The sequence below is a fragment of the Pseudorca crassidens genome, chromosome 17, assembly GCF_039906515.1.
Source record: "Pseudorca crassidens isolate mPseCra1 chromosome 17, mPseCra1.hap1, whole genome shotgun sequence".
In the NCBI taxonomy this organism is placed as follows: Eukaryota; Metazoa; Chordata; class Mammalia; order Artiodactyla; family Delphinidae; genus Pseudorca; species Pseudorca crassidens.
In genome coordinates, this window is record NC_090312.1 from 3,990,927 (window position 1) to 4,011,530 (window position 20,604).

Consider the following 20,604-nt stretch of genomic DNA (forward strand, 5'->3'; position numbering starts at 1 on the left):
ATTCCCTGGGGTCTGAGTTTCCCTGTTAGTCCAGCGGTTTGGACTTGGAGCTCCCACCACAGGAGCTTGGGCCCGACCTCTGGCCTGGGAACCAAGATCCCGCAAGCTTGAAGACAATGTGGGCAGTTGAAGTAAGGACAGGAAATTCCTGTACTGTGTTTTTTAATCAATATTTTTTAAAGTTGAAGTATAGTTGATATACAGTGTTGTGTTAATTTCTGCTGTGCAGCAAAGGGATTCAGTTATACATATATATATGCATTCTTTTTTTAATATTCTTTTCTGTTGTAGTTTATCATAGGATATTGAATGTAGTTCTCTGTGCTCTACAGTAGGACCTTTTTATTTATCCATTCTGTATATAAAAGCTAGATTTTCAACACCTATTTCTTGGATTGGTGCAGTAGACTCCTAACATCATGTCCTATTCCTTCCTTTGCTCTTTTGATCCATTCTTCACACTGGAACCAGAATTATCTCCCTGAAGCACAAACTAAATCACATCCTTCTGCCCCTTAAGAAACTTGCAGTGACTGACTGTCCTCCGTCTAGTAAATTCTCAGCTCCATCTCAAGGATGCTCAGATTTGATTCAAACCATCTTTTTAGCCTAATTTCATACTTTCTCTATCTACATAATCTGTATTTCATATATATTGGGACTTGTAATATCATATGTTTTTTCATGCTGTTCTATGGTAGCTTGCTCTCTCCTTGTACTTTTCCTGTTTCCCATGTTATTAAGAGGGTAATAACTCTTTCCTCTTCACCTCCTCATTACCTTGCTTAGTTCTCAATTAAGCACCATTACATTATGTCCTGAGATCAATTTCGCCATCTGGTTCCCTCACTAGATTGCAGGCTCCTTGGGGATCAGACTATGTCTTACTTATACACCTTTCATCTTTTGTCATTTGGGACAATGCTTTTACCAAGAAGATAGTCAATAAATGCGGAACTGAATTAACTTAACACTACCTTTCCTAAATTATTTCTTAGTATGTATTTGTTGAGACCCCACCAGTCGTAGAAGGAGGCTGAGGAGTTAGGAGATCTTGTTGTCCTTGAAGATGTGGGGATCCTGCTGAGTGCTTTAAGGCTGGGCTTTTCCTTTTATAGGGCAGATACTCGATATTTGTTAAAGGAATGTTGACTGAAATACGAAATAGTTTTAGAAGAAAGGGTGCTGGCTGAGCCTGGCAACTGATTACAAATGAGAGCCTGGTGGAACTGGAAGGCACACTGAGCTAGAATAAAACCTTTCTAAGCTTCAGTTTGCTAACCTGTAAAACAGGGAGAGCAGGGGCACCTCTTCCTTTAGGTTTTCGGATGATTTAATGAGATAAGACGTGGAGGGTGCTGCGCACAGTGCCTGGCGTGTAGTAAGTCCTCGTTAAATGTTGGCCGCTGCTGCTGCTCTGGTTTCTAAGCATTGCCGAGGGCAGCTGTGGGGCTGGGGAGGGCTGGACATGTCCCTACAGCAGACACCTCTGTCAGACTGGGGAACCTCAAAAGCTCCTGGTTGATGTTGTAGGGTGCGACTTTCTTCACTCCTGTGTCATGTTGATAAATAAGCCCTGGTGTTTCTTTAGAAAACTTCCTGAAAACTCCATTTTGAGTAGTTTTGGAATAATCGTTGTTATACAAATAATGTATGTTCCTTTTAGAAGTCTTGACATGGATAAGCAGAAAGGAAAAAACTGTGTATAATCCTACATGGGCAAACACACACACTGTTAACGTTTTAATGTATTTCTTTTGTTTCATTTTCTATTTAAAACAAATTGGATTGATTTTTGAAATTTCATTTATTTCAAAAATATTATCTTGAATTCTGATTTTCCATGTATTGTAAGACATTTTTCATATTACTGCAGACTCTTTATACATGCCGTTTTTAATGATTGCATAAATTTGCATTATGTTTCTGCACCATGGCTTATCCAACCATTACTTCATAATTGGATGTGCAGATTCTTTCTAATTATTTATTAAGTGTCTATTCTTAAGATCATTTTCCCTTCTGGGAGTTATATTGAGATCTCTAGAGATATTTAAAATTTTTCTAGGTAGCGTTTTAAATAGATGGTTAAGTAAAAGATGATGGCTTAACGTCATTGCCTTTGGTAGCGTTTTAAATAGATGGTTAAGTAAAAGATGATGGCTTAACGTCATTGCCTTTGGTAGCGTTTTAAATAGATGGTTAAGTAAAAGATGATGGCTTAACGTCATTGCCTGTGGTTTTGGTAGAGCGTGTTTATATACTTGAAAAGAACAAGGGACAATATTTAGTCTCCTTGTCTACTTGAATGATTGCTTCTCCGGGCCTCCGACCTGTCGCTATGTAAATTAAGTGAAAAACAAGTATAAAGCAACACTGATGGGAAGCAGTTACTGTGGCTCAGTGCAGGTTTATCTGATTCAATCAGCCTCCTGTTACGGAGAGGCCTGTTTTCTTGGTACATGACAGGGCTTATTCTGTACCTGCTGGTTTGGCAAGATCATTCATCTTTGTGGTGGTGGCACGTGACTCTTTCAACCTTTGTAGTTGGACCGTTATGCTGCCTGGATGTATTTGCAGAGTGAAGAAAAGCCAGGTTGATTTTTCTTGCTTGTCAGGTGCTCAACTTGCTGGATATGACGTTTCAAGATATCTGTGTTTTCTTCTGTATTTTCACATATTGAGGCAATCTGGGTGGGCAACGCAATGAAATGGAAAAAGCAAAAAGTTTGAGCTCATAGCTCTGAGTATGAATATAATTTAGCCACTTATTACTGGCATGACCCCAGGAGAGTTCACGTGACCATTCCAAGCCTCAAATTCCCTATCTGTAAAATGGGCACAGTGATGCCCAAGGAAGTCACTCTGAATGGTGGAAAGAGAACTAGGTGTGAGGACCCCGGACTTGAAATCTCAGCCTGCTCACTGGCAATGTGACCTCAGAAAAGAGATCTGGGGGACTTCCCTGGTGGTCCAGTAGTTAGGACTCTGCTCCCAATGCAGGGGGCCTGGGTTCGATCCCTGGTCAGGGAACTAGATCCCACACACAGCAACTAAGACCCAGCACAGCTAAATAAGTAAATAAATAAATAACAGAGCCCCCCAAAACCAACACCACTATCACAGAAAGAAATGATAATTCTTTAATAATTCATTAAAACATTAAAAAAAAAGAGAGGTCTGGGATCTTGGCTCCTAAGTGTTCTTATCCCTACAGTAGGGCTAGGGGTAGCATGTTGCTTACTGGGTAAGTGGTACCGTTGAGTGGGACAATGCAGGGGAAGCCCCCTTGGACACGTACCTGGCTTTTATGCTGCTGCCTGTCGGTGCTTTAACTCACTGCCCAGGGGACCAGCCATCGCCTACTCACTTCCCGCCTGTTTCTTAATTTGCTTCTGTTGGGTTCCTGCACCCACTAGTTTCTTTTGAAGGTAGCAGATGAGCATGTAACTCCCACATGTGGCGATGGGTTTTTAGTCTCATCCTAATTGACCTTTCTATCCCTTTCACCTCCATTTCTCTTCTTTCCAGAAAAACTCATCTTTGGGCTTCTTGAGTCTCATCCTGAGCTTCTAGGATTGTTTCTTTTCAAACCCATTTACTAGTTCTTTTCTCACTGCGCTTAACCTCTGTGTTCCCCAGGGCGTTGTCCTCAGACCCTCTGTTTTTCTCCTGTCACCTTTACACTTCACCTGGGAAATGTTATCTTTGCTGATTTTTGTGGTTCTTGGGATTCCGTCTTGTTCTGAGTCTACTTTCCTAATCATCGTCCAACAGCTTTTTGGGTCTTTTCATCCTTCTGGGTAGTACCTGCATGCTTCACATTCGACATGTCTAAACCACTGTCTTCAGATCAGAGGACCCCTGACTTTTCTCTTATCCTGGGTTTGCATCTTGGTCAATGACCCTGTCCTCCACCTGTCACTCCAAGCCCTTCTCTTTCTCCTTTTCTGCCTTTATTTAGGAGAATAAAATCTTTTCTGTGTTCTATTTTGTCTTCTCTATAGACTTTAAAGCCACATCTCTATTTTTTTCTTACTTGCTCTAGAGATTACAGTGTGCATCTCTGACCACAGTCTACCTTCAGGTAATATTATACTACTTCCCTTTTTGTACTTGGTGTATTAAAGAACAGTGGAGAGTGAGGTGAATAATACTGACCCTTAGAGAAAGGCGCTGCCTCTCGTGTCGGCTTCACTGTCGGATCCTTGCCAGTCTGATGTGTAGCTGAGCTGGGGGTAGGCTTTGCTGTGGCTCGCTGATAGCTCATGGCGTTTGGAGGGTGGGGTCAGGATTAGACCTTTTACGGGGCGTGGGCTGTGGGTGCAGGGGAGACTGTGGGGGTCCCCCTGTGCTTTACAGCCAGCTGCCGGCTTTCCCACCACAGGCCATCGTTCTCTGCTCTAAGCCAGGCGGCACGGTTGGTGGGTTTAGTGGGGCTCTCTTTGGTCTCCAGTCCCACCTCTGGCTTTCTGCATTCTGTGTGCTTCCTCTCCGCCCTGCCCCAGCTTTCTGTAGGCCACTTTCTTGCACGCAGTGAACGTCCCTAGTGCCTTGGAGGGATTTCTTTCAGCTTCTCTGTCCTGCTCCGGCCTTTGATGGCCTTGGCCTTGGAGGAAGGGGTCCCTCTCGTTCTCCTGCCCCGGGCTCAGCAGACCTCTCTGCTTTCACTTGGAGAAAGTGCGTTGTGCCTCAGTGCACCTCTCAGCTCTCCTGGCTTGCCCAGATTTCTGCGGGCAGCTGCCTTACATCTGGGGAAGGTTCTGAGAACCTCAGGAGGGGGTCTTCCTCTCAGCCCCCAGCCTGCAGTGTGCTACACCCTCTGCGAAGGCCCAGGGAAAGGATGAGTGTGTAGACTTGCTTGGTGGCTGGGTTCCTGTGAGTTGGAATCCATTGTCCCCACCATGGGCAGTTGGGAGTAGTTTGTGAAAAGTTCAGCTCTTTTCTCCTTCCCTTCCTCTTTGTCTGACTCCCCATTTCCTCCTACTGCTCTGCCAGGGACGAAAGCAGCTGTGGGTCTTCTCTCCTGGGAAGGCTTGCCGCCCTCCAGAATTTAGTTCATTTACGTTCCCCTTCTGATGGATTTTGAAAAGGCCCCTTTTATACCTCATGCAGCTGTCCCCGTGGTGTGGCAAGGCCATCTGGTGTCACCCTTTCCACTTGACCTGCCCTCTCTTCTGAGTCACTTTCAGGTGGATTTGGCAGCCTTCAGGCCTGCAGAGCTGACTGGAAAAAGCCCCAGGGGAACCCGTGCAGCGAGTCCAGGCACCCGGCTCCTCCCGGGCACCTGGCTCCGGGCCCGCTGGCTCGGTGACATGCGGTTGCTCTCCCTGCCCCATGAGGAAGCCGCGGGCTCTCCTGGCTGCTCAGCCTCTTGGCGGTGGTTCTCTCCATGCCTAGAATCCACACACGCTCCCAGGGACAAAGTGGATGCAGGAAGGGGGTTCATCTTCATGAGTGCCCCTTCCCTCTGGACTCTCAAATCTTTGTTGCCTTGACAACTCTCCAGTGCCCCTCCTCTTCTGTAATACTTTTGTTGTGGCTCTTTTAGTTCTTGGTGGCAGTGTTGTTTGCTGTGAGCTACTCCAGGAGTGGAAGTTGTCACAGTGGTGTTTGTAGTGGAGATTAACTTTTTCACTGGCAGTGAGGTGCTGTCGGATGAACAGGTGTAGTGTTACAGAGATCCCGGATTGAGGGTGATCCCCACCTTCCCAGACTACTAGTTTTGTAGCTTTGAGCTAATCACTGCCTCTTCCTGAAGCTCACTTATGTCTTAGTAAAATGGCATCACATACACTATTTGTGAGTGGAGAATCATAATCTTCACAATCCCTAATGTCCCTAATGTCCAGTATGCGTAATTGTGGGTAAGGACTGCAAGTATTTCTGTAGCGCTTTGTGCTAAGAACAGTGCTGGCCCCTGTGGACGTGCTGTAGAAGTGAAAACTGCCTGCAGCAGACCTGAGCTTAGTCTGTCATTCTTTGTCTGAGTGTTTCTACATTTCTTCCCTTGGACACGAAGCCTCCTTTTCTGCCCAGCAACTGTGTATTCATCATCTGTTGTCAGTAGTGAAATTTCTACAGCAACTGTCACAAGCCTCTGAGGAGTCCTGTGTTCCAGAGAAGGTCCCGCATTGTAGACCTGTGTGAAGTATCAAGATTTGACAGTCAGTGTACCGCAAAGCCTGTACCGTCCTCGCCTGCGGCAGTCCCGTCGCCGTTCCCATGCAGGTCCCCGTGCTGCCGCACCATTCAGCCCTTGATGTCCACAGACGTTACCAGACTTAGCCGATTCCCTCTCGCACGTGCCTCAGACAGCTTCTCCGTCAAGTTCTCTTGTGTATGTACAGCTTATAATGATATGTCATTATTCATCCTCTGTCCGTATTTTTGTCATATTTTCCTTAAAACATAGCAAAACGTCCAAATAACGCACTCATTGTTTTTGCTCTGAGTCCCAGGACCCTTGGCAAAGACCAGATGTTGCCTCTTCTATAAAACCTTCTTTGGCCAAATTACATGTCTCGTGTGCTCTTCTCCCAGACTTTGATCCTGCCTCTGTAAAGTCACTGATAAGGAGCCGTAATGTCCTCTTTTGACATTGTGTGCTCTTTCAACTTGGGACACCCCAAAAGTAGAGCCTGTCGTGCTTCTGTGTCCCTGGTGCTCAATGCTGTGGGCGCCTCGTAGGTGTTTGATGAAAGCTGAGTGGATGAGGGATTGAATGAGTAAAGTCAGGTAAGGTTAAACGAAGAGGAAGGAAAACAGTAACTTGATGAGTGAAGAAAAAGTGATACGAGTAGTAGTGGGTGGTGGAATGCATCACATGATTATTTCAGCTGCTTGTTGAAGTAGAAAATACCTGGAGAAGAATCACCTCGGTGGGGGCCACGGTCCTTAGTATCGACACGTAGCACCCAGAGCTCCTTTGTGGTTCCCACCGCGGTAAGGTGCACAAAGAAAAGGTGAGGAGGTGGTCAGCCTGCACAGCCTGGCTTCTGTTGGTGAATCAATGGCTGTTTCTCTCATTTTATTATTTTATTTTACTCTTGCCCACAGATTGATTCTGTCCTACCTCTTTGGATAAATGAGGCCAGCCGACTAACACATAGCTCTTTAACACCTTTTGTCATCTAAATACTCTTGACAAATTAGGGGAAAACCAAAAAAGGTGACGAGATGCTTTCCCTTTAAGGAACTTGTAGTCCAATGACCTTGATTTTTAGCTGTCAGAACTTAAACAAAATTTAAAGAAAAAAATCACAGTCTCACCACTTAAAAAATTTGGTAAGTGGACCTGTGTTTTGTCAAGACCTAGAGAGACAAGGAGAATCTGGTGGCGTTGAGCACCCAGCCTCCAGATTCCGATCTCTAAACACTGAAAGGATCCTGCGCTCCTTGGAAAATAGATTCTAGACCTGAGGCTGGAAATGAGCTAGAAAGATAGCAAGCTGTTGACAATCTTGGGCCTTCTCTAAAGACATAGGAACAAACCTGCAAGGGCTGCCGAACATGGGACAGTTTGAACATCAAAAAAGAATGTGATGGAAGCCAACTGAAATACCAAATATATAAAAATCCACCAGTGCATAGTGATACTGAGTCATATACGACTTACTGGTCATCTTTGGAGGTGGTAGGGACACCAGTTCTCTCTCCAGTAAATGAAGGGACAGACTCATTTGTCAGCCCTCCTTTCTGTGTCGTCTGTTTCAGGATCACCAAACGGTTGATGAGGGAAAATCCTTTTTAATTAGAGAATTAAAAAATTACCACTTTAGAATCCTTGATAAAAATAGATCTGGGCAACAACATACAGCAGGTGCTCAGCTCTGTCAGGAGGAAGGTTGATGAGAACTTTCTAACGGATGGACCACACTGACAATTGAACATAAGCATTTAACCCTGGAAACCCCACTAAAGTGACAGTGAAGTTGTCAGGTAGTGGGAAGGCAGGGAAGAGGCCCCAGAAGGCAGCGGTGCTCTGGGGGTGATGTGACGAGGGCCGTGACGGTGGGAGAATTAGCTGTAAAGCATCTCATGAGTTGATTGTGTCCCCAGATCTCCTTCTCTGCTCTGGAAGCAGGTGGCTGTCCCTCTGCCCTCTCCGCAGAAGATTAGTATTTCGCCTGACGGAGTAAAAAGAAAGCATATGTGCTGGAGTCACAGGCACAGCTGGAGAGCAGGGTCCTGTTGAAATCGAGGGGACTAAATGCATATGGGGCGTTGACCGCTTCACCTGGCTTCCACAGCCAGTCTTATACCCCACGTGGGAAAGTCTTCCAGGGAACAGTGCCCAGAAGAAGAGGCTAAAGTACAGACACGGGAGATTCTCAGAAGGAGATCCTGCAGTGCGTCCCTGCGTGTCCGTCCTGTTCTGTGCAGCCAGCTGAGCAGAACACCCCGGGTACTGTTCCTTCTTGGGTAACTTTGCAGGTGGCACTGGGCATCATTAATAGGTTCATTCCTTTCTTCATTTCAGCAGGGTTTACTGGGAGGGCATAATTCAGCCTTATAATAAGGTACCTAAACCACGAGTGCTCTACCCAACATTAGGCAAATTAGGTCACTTATATGTTATCAGCGGGAGCCCCTTGGGAGATTTGTCACCTGTAAATTGAAGATGATTTGATTATTTAAAGAATTTTGTTCATGCTGCAAATTAACATTACTGTGTCGTATCTAGATTAATTCTGGTTGCTTTTCTGCCCCCCTGTTCTCTAAGGAATGATGCTTAGACACAGAAAAGCCCTGTGGCACAGTTAACCCATTAATGTATGTGCCTGAGATCTAGTCATTCTCTGCCTGGATCTTGTTTTGTATGGTCGCCGGTCAGTGGAGCCAGCAGCCTCACCGCGCAGCCCTGCACCACTCTCTGTGACGTCCTCGAATTCCCTGCAGGCACCGGTATGACAGTGGTGACAGTGCCATCGTTCCTCTGAGCTCAGTCTCATGTCCACCAGCCACTGTTTTTAATTCACCCTTAGAAATTCTTTAGATGGGAGGTTAAGGTTTCCCATCAGGTGGTCACACCACAGATGGGGAAAGACCAAGCCATGTACTGGAACCTGGTCTAACTTCATGGCCCAGAGTCTCGCCCCCATGGCTGTGCCGCTCTGTCCCTCTTCTCTCCAGGTCCTCCACTCTCCCTGCCAGCAGTGACAGGAAACAGGCCAGGAGTGAACCCCCGATCCCTGACTCCTTAATTCTTCCAAACAGTGTGGGAGTGTGGAGATCACAGGCTGAGGGCCAAACACGGGATTTTTGACACGACTTTAACTTCAGTTGGGCTCGGTTTTCTCGTTTGCAAAATGGGCACAGTGATGCCTGCCTTTCCGAGTTACTTCGAGTTTTCCAGCTGGAAGCACCCTTGAGCTCCGGAGTGTTACAGAGCCCGTGAGCACGTGTCTAGGGTGCGTCATGGGTGATAAGCAAACATTATTCACTATTACCTGCATCCTCTTCTCCTCCCTCCTAGTGAAAGGGACAGGGATGGGGTGGAGAAAACCAGCCTTATCTCACAAAGCTCTACTTTTACATAAAAATACTGGTTTGTAATTATTTGCTTAAATATCTGTTATACAGATGGACTGTACACTCCTTGGGGACAGGGCCTGGCATTTTGCTTGGTACCTAGTAATTGCTGGAAAAATATTTATTAAGTAATAAAATATTCTCCAGTCCTGCCTGCCCATTGACCTTCTTGGAATTTGATAAGGATTTATTATCTTGGAAAATGAAATCTCCTAGAAGATGGTGACTTAATTTCCTTTTTATCCACAGGCCCTTAAATGGAGCAGCTGCTAGTGATTATTTAAGTAAATTGAATAAAGCTGCTATTTTCTTTTTGTCTCTTTTGGTCACTGCCCCTTTATTTCTCTCAGAAGACTGGACTCACTGGACTGTTAAGTATTTGGGTTAAAAATTTTATTTTTGCTCAAAAAAATAAAATAGAGCAAAACAACCCCCCCCCCCACTCCCCCTTTTCTTTGGTTTAATTAACCTTTATTTTGTTTTTATTTTCTCATCAGAAAAAAAGGATGTGACGCAAAGCCTGGAGAACTATACCTCCAAGTGTCCCGGAACCATGGAGCTCATCACCCTCCCCGATGGCCTCACACTGCCCCCGGTGCCCTTCACCAAACTTCCCATCGTCAGGTAGGACAGGCTGGCCGGGGTGCGGAAGGTGAGCTTCGCTCCCAGCGTCTGTCTTTGGTCTGATCAGGGATGCAGATCTTTAGAAGAGTTCCTGGTTTGGGTTGGCTGTGTATCTGGTCCGTCATCTCGTTAAGTCGCAGCCATCGCCTGTGAAGTGTGTTTTATAGACCAGAGAATCAGGCCAGGGCCATCGGAGAACTGCCATGGTCACGTGCTTGTCTGCCGGCAGAGCCCCGCAAACCCGTGTCTGCCCGGTTCCATGGCCGAGACGTGGCCCTCTGTGCAGTGGAGGCCAACCAGGCCTTGTGGCGCTCGCACTTACCCGCATCCGGTAGGGCCCACTTTCCTAGACTGTTCACCCCTGCGCACGGGCCCGGGGGGGCGCCTGCACCTCGCTTGCTTTGAGTGGCTTACAAGACCATCTGCGGCCTGCTCTGTCTCCAGACTGACTGTGAGCCCCTTCCTGGACCCCCAGCCCTGCACGCCCTTCTGGAATCACTGAGTAGGCAGAATGTGCGGGGGGTTTCATTCCTCTGCTCAGGCTCCACCTTCTGCTTGCAGCGCCTTTCCCTCCCTTGCTCTGCCTGGTGACATTCAGGCATCTTTCAAGATGTAGTTCAAGGATTATCTCCTCCATAAAGCCTTTTTCTAGAGCCACCCAGATAGAAGTAATTACACCTTCTGTATAAATTACCAATTATTTCAGTGCAAAGAGTAGAAAACCTAGCAGTGGATCACAAATAAGGGGTGATTTTTCTTATTTATCAAGAACTTGGAGACAGGTGGCCTCTCTGCAACTCTGTCTTTACCCCCTGATGACCAAATGGCTGCTGCAGCTCCAGATAACACATCAACATCCAAGACAGGATGAAGGAGGAAGGGGCAGGGCCAGGGAACCTATCTTTTGTTTACTAGGAAAGCAAAAATCATCTGGACGGATTCATAGTAGGCTTCTGCCCCAGTTTCCTTGACCAGAAGTGCATCTCGTGGCCACCGCTAGTTGTAAGAGAGGCTGAGGAAATACATGTTTAACTCTCCCAGTCTCTGTACTGTAGGTGGGATAGGGAGAAGGGGGTTAGAAATGGTGCTGGGTTAGCCAGCCAGCAGTATCTCTTATGTCTTTCTTCTGTTTCATTTACAGAACTTGGTTATACGATACATCTTTGTTCTTTTTGACTGAGGGCTACCTGAAGAGGGCTTTGTCTTTGTAGCCCTTGGGTGCTCATGTGTGTTGGGTGAATGAACAGGTCTACCCATCAGAATTCTTTGCATAGCAGTTGGCAGAATACTTGGCCCAGACTATCTTAGGCAAAAGGGAATTTATGGCACACACACCTACAAAGTCCAGGAGAGGGATTCGGGCAGGGCTGGGGCCAGGCTTCAGGCCACCTCATCAGAACCTGTCTTCTCTCCCCTCTCAGCTGTGCCCTCTGCAGTGAGGCTTTAGTCTCAGGCCCCAGGTGGTATCAGGGGGGCAGCCGCAGCTCCTCATCCTGCAGTGTCTGGGAGAAGAGAGAGGCAACACCTGTGGGGGAAAGACGAAGCTTCTTTCTTTCAGGAGCCTCCACAAATGCCCTTTGCTCTCCACTGCCTCTGCTGGGGTTATGGACTCAGATCTGAGTCCCTGCTCCCAGCCCTGTGTTAGCCATTTCTTCCAAGAGCCCTGGTCCTTTCAGTGGAGAACAGAATCTAAGTTAAGATCTGGGTGCTGTGTGTGCTCCTTACCATTGGGGCGTTGCTGCTCGCAGTGGGTAGAACGAGGCAATATCTATTTATGTACATGCGTTCCTCATTGCATGTTCATGTCCATGGTTATTTCTGCGTCTATTTCTATGTATTGGAAACCGTGAGTTCATACTGATACCTCCAGTTCCACCCAACGTCTTAGGGGATCCTTCTACTTTCCTGAAATCTGTAACTCCCTTCTCAGACTGGGGGAAACCTGTCTCCCATTAGCCTCAGTATGGTTACTCATTTGGTCAGTTCCCCTGCTGGTTACCAGTGGTTATCAGGTTGACCTCCCTCCCCATGGGGAGCTCTGATGGCCAGGCTGTGCTGCTGCCCCAGCCCCCCAGGCCCCTCTTGCCCCACTCCGGCCAGCGTGCCCTCTGCCCTGTCGCCTGCTCAGATGCGTACCTGGCTTTGCCCTCCGTAATGGACTCAGGCAGGGCTGAATTGCCGGGGCGGGAGAGAAAGGGGAAGGAAGCTTCTTTCCCATCTATTCTCATCAACAAATAAGCTTGCCCTTCAGATCTTAGTCTAGCATGAACTGGGCTCGCCCCAGAATGGTTTCAAGTAATTGTGATGCAGGTACACATTTTGCCGTGTTTTCATAAAACATTTGAGGCAGCTCATAGAAATGTTATGTTAAAAATAAAGTCACCAGAGTGAAAGGTAAGTAAGGGTCCTACATAATGGCTGGAGATGGGGGAAAAGCATGATTCCGTTAATCATATGTCAATAATTAACTAACAATGGGTATAGGAGGAAATGTGATTGGTTACAAAACTCTCTGTCTCATAAGCAGACACAAACCAGTCACACTGGAGAAATACACCTCTTCACAGTAAGGAGGCTTGTGGAAACCCCTCTTGTGGGTTCTCTTAAAGGGAACATATTGAATAATGTCCTCAAAAATATCCCTACAAAAATCTGAAGCAGGTTCTCATGGTTGTTTTGTTCGTGGCATTCCTCAGTGCAAACTACAGGCTTGATGCCAGAGGGGGTTGGGTACATCCAGTTCTCCCAGAGGACAGAGCAGTGTGGTCCAAACATGCAGCTCTGCTGTGGACTGTGTCCCCCCCAAATTCATCTGCCAATGACCTGACCCCAGTGGGATGATATTTGGAGGTGAGGCCTTGGGGGGCTGATTAGGTTTAGGATGGGGCCCCCATGATGGGATTAGTGCCCTTATAAGGAGATGAAGGGACCAGAGCTCTTTCTCTTCTCCACATGAGGATACAGTGACCATGTCTGTGAGCCAGGGAGAGGGCCCTCAGCAGAACCCGATCATGCCGGCACACTGGTCTCAGACTTCAGCCTTCAGACTGTGAGAGATGAGTATTGTTGTTTAAGATGCCTGGACGATGGTATTCTGTTAGAGCAGCCTGAGCTAAGACGAGCAGTCTAATACAGCAGTCTGGACTGTCCCAGCCATACGTAGCGTAACGGACGGACTGTTTATACATCAAGCACTCCTTCATGAAGGTGATTTCTCGTAAGTCAGCTTTTGGCAAGAGTCAGGCAGCAGAGAATTCAAAGTTATATTCTCAGGAGAAAAAAAAGGGTGATGGTAGGTGCTCTGTGATGCTGACTGAGGGTGGCAGACCCATATTACTGGTGTTCAGTCAGGACCTGGAGCAGGGTAGGTGACTTTGTGTGGAATGGTTGTGTTCACACTGCGTGTGGGATTGTTGCTCTGTCACACAATCAGTGTTCCTCGTCTCTCTCTGGAGAGGGCTGACACAGTACCCATGGACCCGGCCAATGTTTTTTCTTAGAAAACTAGTCTGGGACTATTTTAATGTTCTAACCAAATGTTTCAAGGACATATGCCTGGAAAACATGGACTTAATGTTTAAGTCAGTTTAATTCAAAACAAAAATTCAAGTCAGTCATTGCAAGACACCCCCTGTAGCTATAGGAAGGGCTTTGAAGACCGAAGCTCCTGAAAAATGTCCATATTCATGAGTAAATGATCAGACTTGCTGAATAGAATTGTTAGACATGAGCTAATTTAATGTTAGTGGTGCCTCATATTTATACTTCTGGTTTTGGAAGAGATGAGTGGAGCCTTTTTTTCTGGTGAGGACTTTCCTTGTTTTTGACAATAAAGGCATTTCATCAATTTATAGGAAAATATTTACTTGTTCTGTGTAGCATGGGAGCATGAACTGGGTTCACCCCAAAGTTGTGTGCAATTTAATTTAAAAAAGGGCCAATATAGATCCCTGTTTTAATTTTGTTCTGAAATTCAACTAATCGGATATTTATAGAGTACCTAAGATGTGCTTGGCTCAATACTAAGGGCCAGGGACTCAGTGATGGTCAACATGCCAAGATCCCATGTGCCAGGAGACTGCCAAACCCATATCAGTTACTACTGTCCAGAGTTAAAGCAGAGGGAAGTTCATGTTACTCCTTACAGAATTTGCAAAAACAATAATGTACGCAAAAGCCACTAATAATCCTGTAGATTGTTCACACGCTACAAATTGTGAATTATTAAAGAAGAAACTGGGGTAGAGTTTAGATGCCATTTACAGGAAACCAGTGGGTCTTTAATTTGGGGTGAGACGGGGGTGGGGTGGGGATGAACTGATTGTTTCTTTGATGAGCTGACCTTGAGCTTCAGCCTGGCAGAGAGCCAGGGTGGATGAGGCTGCTTTAATTGATAAGGATCGAAACCCTCCAGTCAGGATGAGCTTGGAGTCGTTTTGAGTGGCCTTGGTACTTTTAAAACTCCAGCTTTTAAGTTAATTGTATTTGAGGAAGGATTTCAGGTGTTTATTCAAAAAGGGGCTTAGAGGCCATGCTATCAGGGCAGTTTTTCTTGGTTTGTGAAGCAGGGAAGCCTTGCACCACTGCCCTGGCTGGCGTAGTGGGTCCTCTCCAGCTGTCTCCGTCATGCCCGGACTTGAGACAGTGGATGACCTCACGTTGTTCCAAATGTGGAAGGTGTGGCCAGTTTTGGCCATTGCCCATCTGTACAGAGATATCCAGGAGGTTCTTTTTTTTTTTTTAATAAATTTATTTATTTTATTTTATTTTATTTATTTTTGGCTGCATTGGGTCTTCGTCACTGCACGTGGGCTTTCTCTAGTTGTGGCGAGCAGGGGCTACTCTTTGTTGTGGTGTGCGGGCTTCTCATTGCGGTGGCTTCTCTTGTTGCAGAGCGTGGGCTCTAGGCGCGCGGGCTTCAGTAGTTGTGGCGCGTGGGCTCAGTAGTTGTGGCTCGCGGGCTCTAGAGCACAGGCTCAGTAGTTGTGGCGCATGGGCTTAGTTGCTCCACGGCATGTGGGATCTTCCTGGACCAGGGCTCGAACCCGTGTCCCCTGTGTTGGCAGGTGGATTCTTAACCACTGCGCCACCAGGGAAGCCCCGGGAGGTTCTTAGATATGTCTCCCCTGTGAATAAGCTTGAGGAATTAAAAACCAAGAAAGAAAAAGTGAGCTGTTTTTTCCTGTGTCATTCTTCCCACCAATATGTTTTATATCACTTTCCTAATTAGTGTTCCACCACTGCTTTGCATGGTCCTAATTAGCCACGGTATACTGAGAAGTCAGATTTTAAAATGTCAACTGTTTCCAAGTGGAATCCCTAAAAATAATCCTTGGTTTGGACACTTCATCCCTGGAATTCTGCTTTACTGTTGGCAGCTTCATAAACCAGATATAATATTATTAGTTCCACAGAAATTTATGCTAAATGAATTATATTTCCTCTAGGTCAGGTGCCTTGAATGATTGTTTTTCTGGGTACATTTTATAAACAGACATTTGATGCTAGATTTTGAGTTATAAATGAATGCCATGACTGCTTGTCGGGTTACTTTTCTGGCTGACCACGCCCTCAGAATTCCTCTGCATATTTTAGTAAGCTTTTATGTGATCTGGAATTTCTGTGCTTGTGTACATGATTCCTAGAATCACAGATGACATCTCATTTTTAGGTGGCGACGGTGGCACAGAGTAGAATGCTATTTGTGTTGCAAGAAAATGGTATCATTTTACAGATGAGTAAACTTAAAGGCTCGAGTGGACGGTGCTGGTCTAAGGTTCCCAGGCTGCTCTAACATCACTGGGACCAACACTTCGCTTCTTTGTCCCGGTGCGGTGTTGTGACCTTTGCGCAGGGACTTGGCTCTCTGTGCCTGTAAACGAGTGTTGTTTTAGGGAGGAAAGAGAAAGGCTTTTGTGCACCTGTTAGGTGACAGGCACTATTACAGGTGCTTGACGCATGTTAACTCAGTCCTCAAAGTACCCTGCGAAGGTACGAAGGTTTCTGCTTCAGACCACTCCCCTTCTCTGCCTGAGTTTGGAATCAGCAGAAAGAAGCGTCTGTCTCAGGTGGATGGCAGTGGCTCAGCGCTGTCCACCTGTGCCCCAGCCTCTGGCAGAGCCGGGTGACGGTGTGCTTTTTCGTGAGACAGGCTCTGTTCTGTCCGTGCAGAGAGCAGGACTGAATACGTGCTCTCGGCAGGGCCTGAGAGGTGCACACGCTGGTTCTCCTTCCAAATTCACCACCTCCCTTGGGAGGAGTGAGGGTGGGCAAGAGCGAGGTTAGGACCACGACCCTAAGGATGTCCCTCCTCATGGAAACATGGAACCGGGGAAAGGAGGTGTCCTCCTTCTGCAGAGCATTATCAGGTGCCGATTATTTTTCCTATTTCATAAGTGAGAGGGTTGAGGTCCAGGGAGATGAAGCCATCTGTGCCCGTTGCCCAGCTGGTAGGTCCTTCAGACTGCAGTCAGGTCTGTGTCTGTTGAAGCTGCTTCTCAGGAGCAGGCGAATCCCCCTGGGTTGGATGTGGTGGGTGTTAGATGCACATCAGACGTGGCATCTCGGCCAGTGTGAAGGCTTGCCCACCCTCGTCCCAGTGCAGCGCAGCTGGTATTTTTTGAATGTGCACAAAGGGCTGGGATTTGCAACTGTTAGGGATAAACTGCTTAGCCTTAAATATACCGTTTTGGAAGATTTGGAAGCTGAGGTTGAAATCCAGCTTTTGGGAGTTTATTCATGCAACATTTATCGAGAGCTCTGCATTGAAGTATTGCACCAGTACTGGAGAGGCAAATGGGGCCCTGGGTACCCCTGTCCTTGGAAAGCTCACAACTGAACTGCAACAAATAGAAAACAAAGTGATTCTGATCCCGCACGAGAAGAGCATGCCGGAGGGGTCTGCAACGACAAGAAGAGTCAGAGAAGGTGTGCAAGATACAACCCTTGTTGAAGGGCTTTGGTGTGCAAGCACCGTCTGCTTCCTTGCATCGTTGTGGGCATAGGTGGGAGTCACGCGCGTGACCCTCACTCTCCCGGGGCCGGGCTCGGGGAGCTGTCAGTGACGGTTGAGTGAGTTGGGGTTGCCTGTGTGCCGGGTAGGGTTGCCCTAGATGGCTGGGAGTCCTTCAGCTGAGAAAGGCGTGATTTTGTGGATTCCGTGAGGGGGTCTCTATAGGGTATATATATAGATATAGATATATAGATATAGATATAGATATAGATATAGATATAGGTATAGATGTAGGTATAGATGTAGGTATAGATGTAGATATAGATATAGTCAGTTATAGGTTAGCCTGTGCTGTGGCAGAGAAATTATCCCTAAAATCTCAGAAAAATTAGCCCTCACTGCAACCCAGATTTAAGTCCCACTCACACAGAGTCTGATACCATTTGGGCAGTGAGTTCTCCAGGGTGGCTGGCCTCCCTGAGGTTACTCAGTGATCCACGCCACGTCCACCTGCGGCCTTACAGAGGAAGGGAGAGAGCTGGAGGCCAGCGCACCGCTTCAAGTGGTTTGTCTCCCTTGAGGGACGTGCGCTGTTTCCCCTCGCCACCCTCCGGCCTTACCTCCTGCAAAGGGGCTGCAGATGGGGAGGGAGGAGCAGTAAGGGTCCCGCCCACCTTCCAGCCCTTCCCCAACCCTGTCCCTTCAGCCTCAGGCCTCAGGGCTTTCCAGACCCTGGGCCCTGTCTTGCCCAGCTGCTCCCAAGGGAGGTCACAGGTGCTGGGGTTGAAGGGTGTACGGTCTCCTGCTGTCACCAGTTTCCAGCGGCCCCTCTGGCCGCAGTGCAGTGGCCCAGGGGCGTGGCTGCTGCCCGGCGTGGACGTCTTCTCTCCCTGGGATGGTCTGGAGCGGTTGTGTGCAGCCTTCTTCCGCTTTGTTCTGTGAAATTGAGTACTTTTCCTCCCTTCAGTTTATCTGCTGCTTGATTTACTGTCGTTCTAACATCCGATACCTGGTCGTATTTACGCTGAACCCAAGCGAACAGGCAGCTGAAGTATTTTTGTTCCCTTTGGAACCACAGGCATGTGAAACTGTTGAACCTTCCTGCCAGCCTCCGGCCACAGAAAATGAAAAGCTTGCTGGGCCAGAGCGTGTCGACCAAGAGCCCCTTCATCTACTCACCGATCATCGCACACAACCGTGGGGAGGAGCGGAACAGGAAAATAGGTAGGCCGCCCATGCTGGCTTGCTGGCTGTGCTCTGCTGCCCAGCTCCTGGTGGCTCGTCTAGATTTTAAAGCTTGAGACTTGACTGCAGTTCATTCGTGCACGTGTGTATATACCCTCATCCAGGTTTATTCAGTTTGCTGCCTTAGCCAGGCCATTGCCTATAGACCTGACTTTTTGATATCTATTTCGTAAAAGGCAGTTTTTGTGGAAGTTCTAGAAACCAGAAGACCTCTGTTATCTGAGACTTATGTAAACTACAGAAGAGAGGTACTAGGAGATTAGGGTGATTTCCCAAGGCCTGGAGTAACTTCGGAATCATCAAAGGAGATTAAAGGTTGACTTATGTTCAGGACTGACTGGGGCATAAGGACCTCGTAGCATTTTCCCCTTTGAACGCTGACAGCGCTTGTTTTGTAGCGCACTAACGATCGCCACTTCCGAGATGCCTGGTGGCTCAGCAAGGGGAGATGAGATGGTCTTGGGGTTGACCGGGAGCGGAACACGCGTTCCTGAGAATCTCCAGTGTGCCCTTCTGTGTGCTCGGCTCCCCGGCCATGTCCCAGCCCACGGCCACACCTCTCCTTCCTCACCGCGGACCCCAGGGCTCCCTCCGTGTCCTTCCCAAAGCCTGGCCGTGCTGCAGGCCTCATTTCTGGCCAGCTTTCCCCTCCTCGGGCCCCTCGCATTTTGAGATCGTGGTGCCTGCAAGTCGCAGTGACAGAGTTAAAGGACTGAGAGGCCCGTCACTGGTTGGGGTTTCGGTAGAAGTCGTGCGAAGCTTTTGCAAGTCAGCGCTCGCTTCTCCTTCTGTCCTTTTTCCTCCTTTAACTTCTTAGCCCTGATGTAGGCGAAGGCGTCCTGACCTCATGAGGCCCTTCTTCCCAGGATGCACGTGTCCTGTCACGCCCCGTAGCCGGGCGGCGGGCTCTCCTGACAGCGCCAGCCACGCTCTTGCTGCCTTTCCCGCTCACCTCCCACCTTTCCACTCGTGGCCCTCGGCTCCAGCCACACGGCTGCTTTCTGTTCTTTGGACGTGCTGTCTCGTTCCAGTCTCAGGGCTCGCTGCGCCTCTGCCTAGAGCTCACCCCCTGCCCACCTCGCTCACTCTGCGGGCCCCGCTCAGAGAGGCTGCCTCTGACCCGCACCTCATGGGCCACTTCTCCCCACTCTCCCCTCACTGCCGGTTGCCCTTCACAGCACCTAGATGCGTCCCTCTGTTTATGTTCCTGTCCTCCCCGTCTCCCCCTGCTAGAACAGTGTGGAGTGAATGAAGGAGTGGGGTGGATGGTGTGACCCCATTTTACAGACAAGGAAGCTGAGATTCCGGGTGGGTAACTGGCTGCACAGCAGAGCCTTTGCCCCGTACCGTGGAGCTCAAGGCCAGGCACGACGCACAGCCCATAGCCTCGGTGGAGATTCCTTACGCTCACGCCAGCAGGAGAGTTTCTTGGAGTCTATGAAGATCTCATAAAAAACCTCATTCACAAGTATTAAACCCCTGAACACCTTGAAAAATGAGTGTTTCTAAGCTGTTCCCTAAGACAGAGGGCATAGTGAGGGCAGGAGTGCTAAAGCGACCCTGTGCTTTCTGGTAATGCTCACCATTTCTTTGATTCAAGTTGTGCTTTGTATAATGCTGTCACATTTTAGCTCAGTTAGTTTTCCTAGTAGTTTTGGAGGAAGTAATTTTTACCTCCCTTTTCCAGATGAAGAAGCAAACTCAGAGAAATGAGAAACTCCCAATTTTTCAGATCAAGTGTGCTGTTCTAACCAGGGCCCTCCAGCTTTCCCTAATGTGTGCAGCACGCCTGGCATGGGCCTCAGTCAATGATAACACACAGCTGCCCACCTCCCGCATCCTCCAGGTCAGCTTCGACAGCAAGGCAGTGTAATACCCGGGAAGTTGAATATCCTACTGCTCTGAAACTAGGTCCGCCGCCAGCAGCACCTGGGACTCACCTGTTGAGTTTGGGGAGATCATATGTATGGGATGAGCTGAGACTTAGGAAGGCCTCCCGGGGGCTCAGGAAGCAGAGCTGGCCCAGACGAGCAGGTGGGCTTCTAAGGTGTGGCTCGGAGGGCTCTAGTTAAAACAAGAAAATAAAGGAAGAAATATGGGGTGATGCCCTTAAAAAATAGCATCTGATTGTAAATTCTGGTACATTTCTGAAAGCAGAAGCCCTAAGCATATAGCACGCTACAGCCTCGATGTGCGTGCGTGCGCGCGTGCGTGTCTCTTGGTTCAGTCCTTCATTGGTTCATTGGTTC

At 47.9% G+C, this 20,604-nt stretch overlaps 1 protein-coding gene across 7 annotated transcripts in view; it reads left to right on the forward strand.

Annotated features, from left to right (window-relative positions):
• The window catches only part of TRAPPC9 (trafficking protein particle complex subunit 9), a 509,996-nt gene that overhangs the window by 101,547 nt on the left and 387,845 nt on the right, over nucleotides 1-20,604 (forward strand). For all 7 annotated transcript variants that reach the window (XM_067712818.1, XM_067712816.1, XM_067712820.1 and 4 more), the window contains 2 exons: nucleotides 10,032-10,158; nucleotides 18,189-18,334. In XM_067712818.1, coding sequence (XP_067568919.1) covers nucleotides 10,032-10,158; nucleotides 18,189-18,334 — 273 coding nt within the window. The remainder of the gene's footprint in view (nucleotides 1-10,031; nucleotides 10,159-18,188; nucleotides 18,335-20,604) is intronic.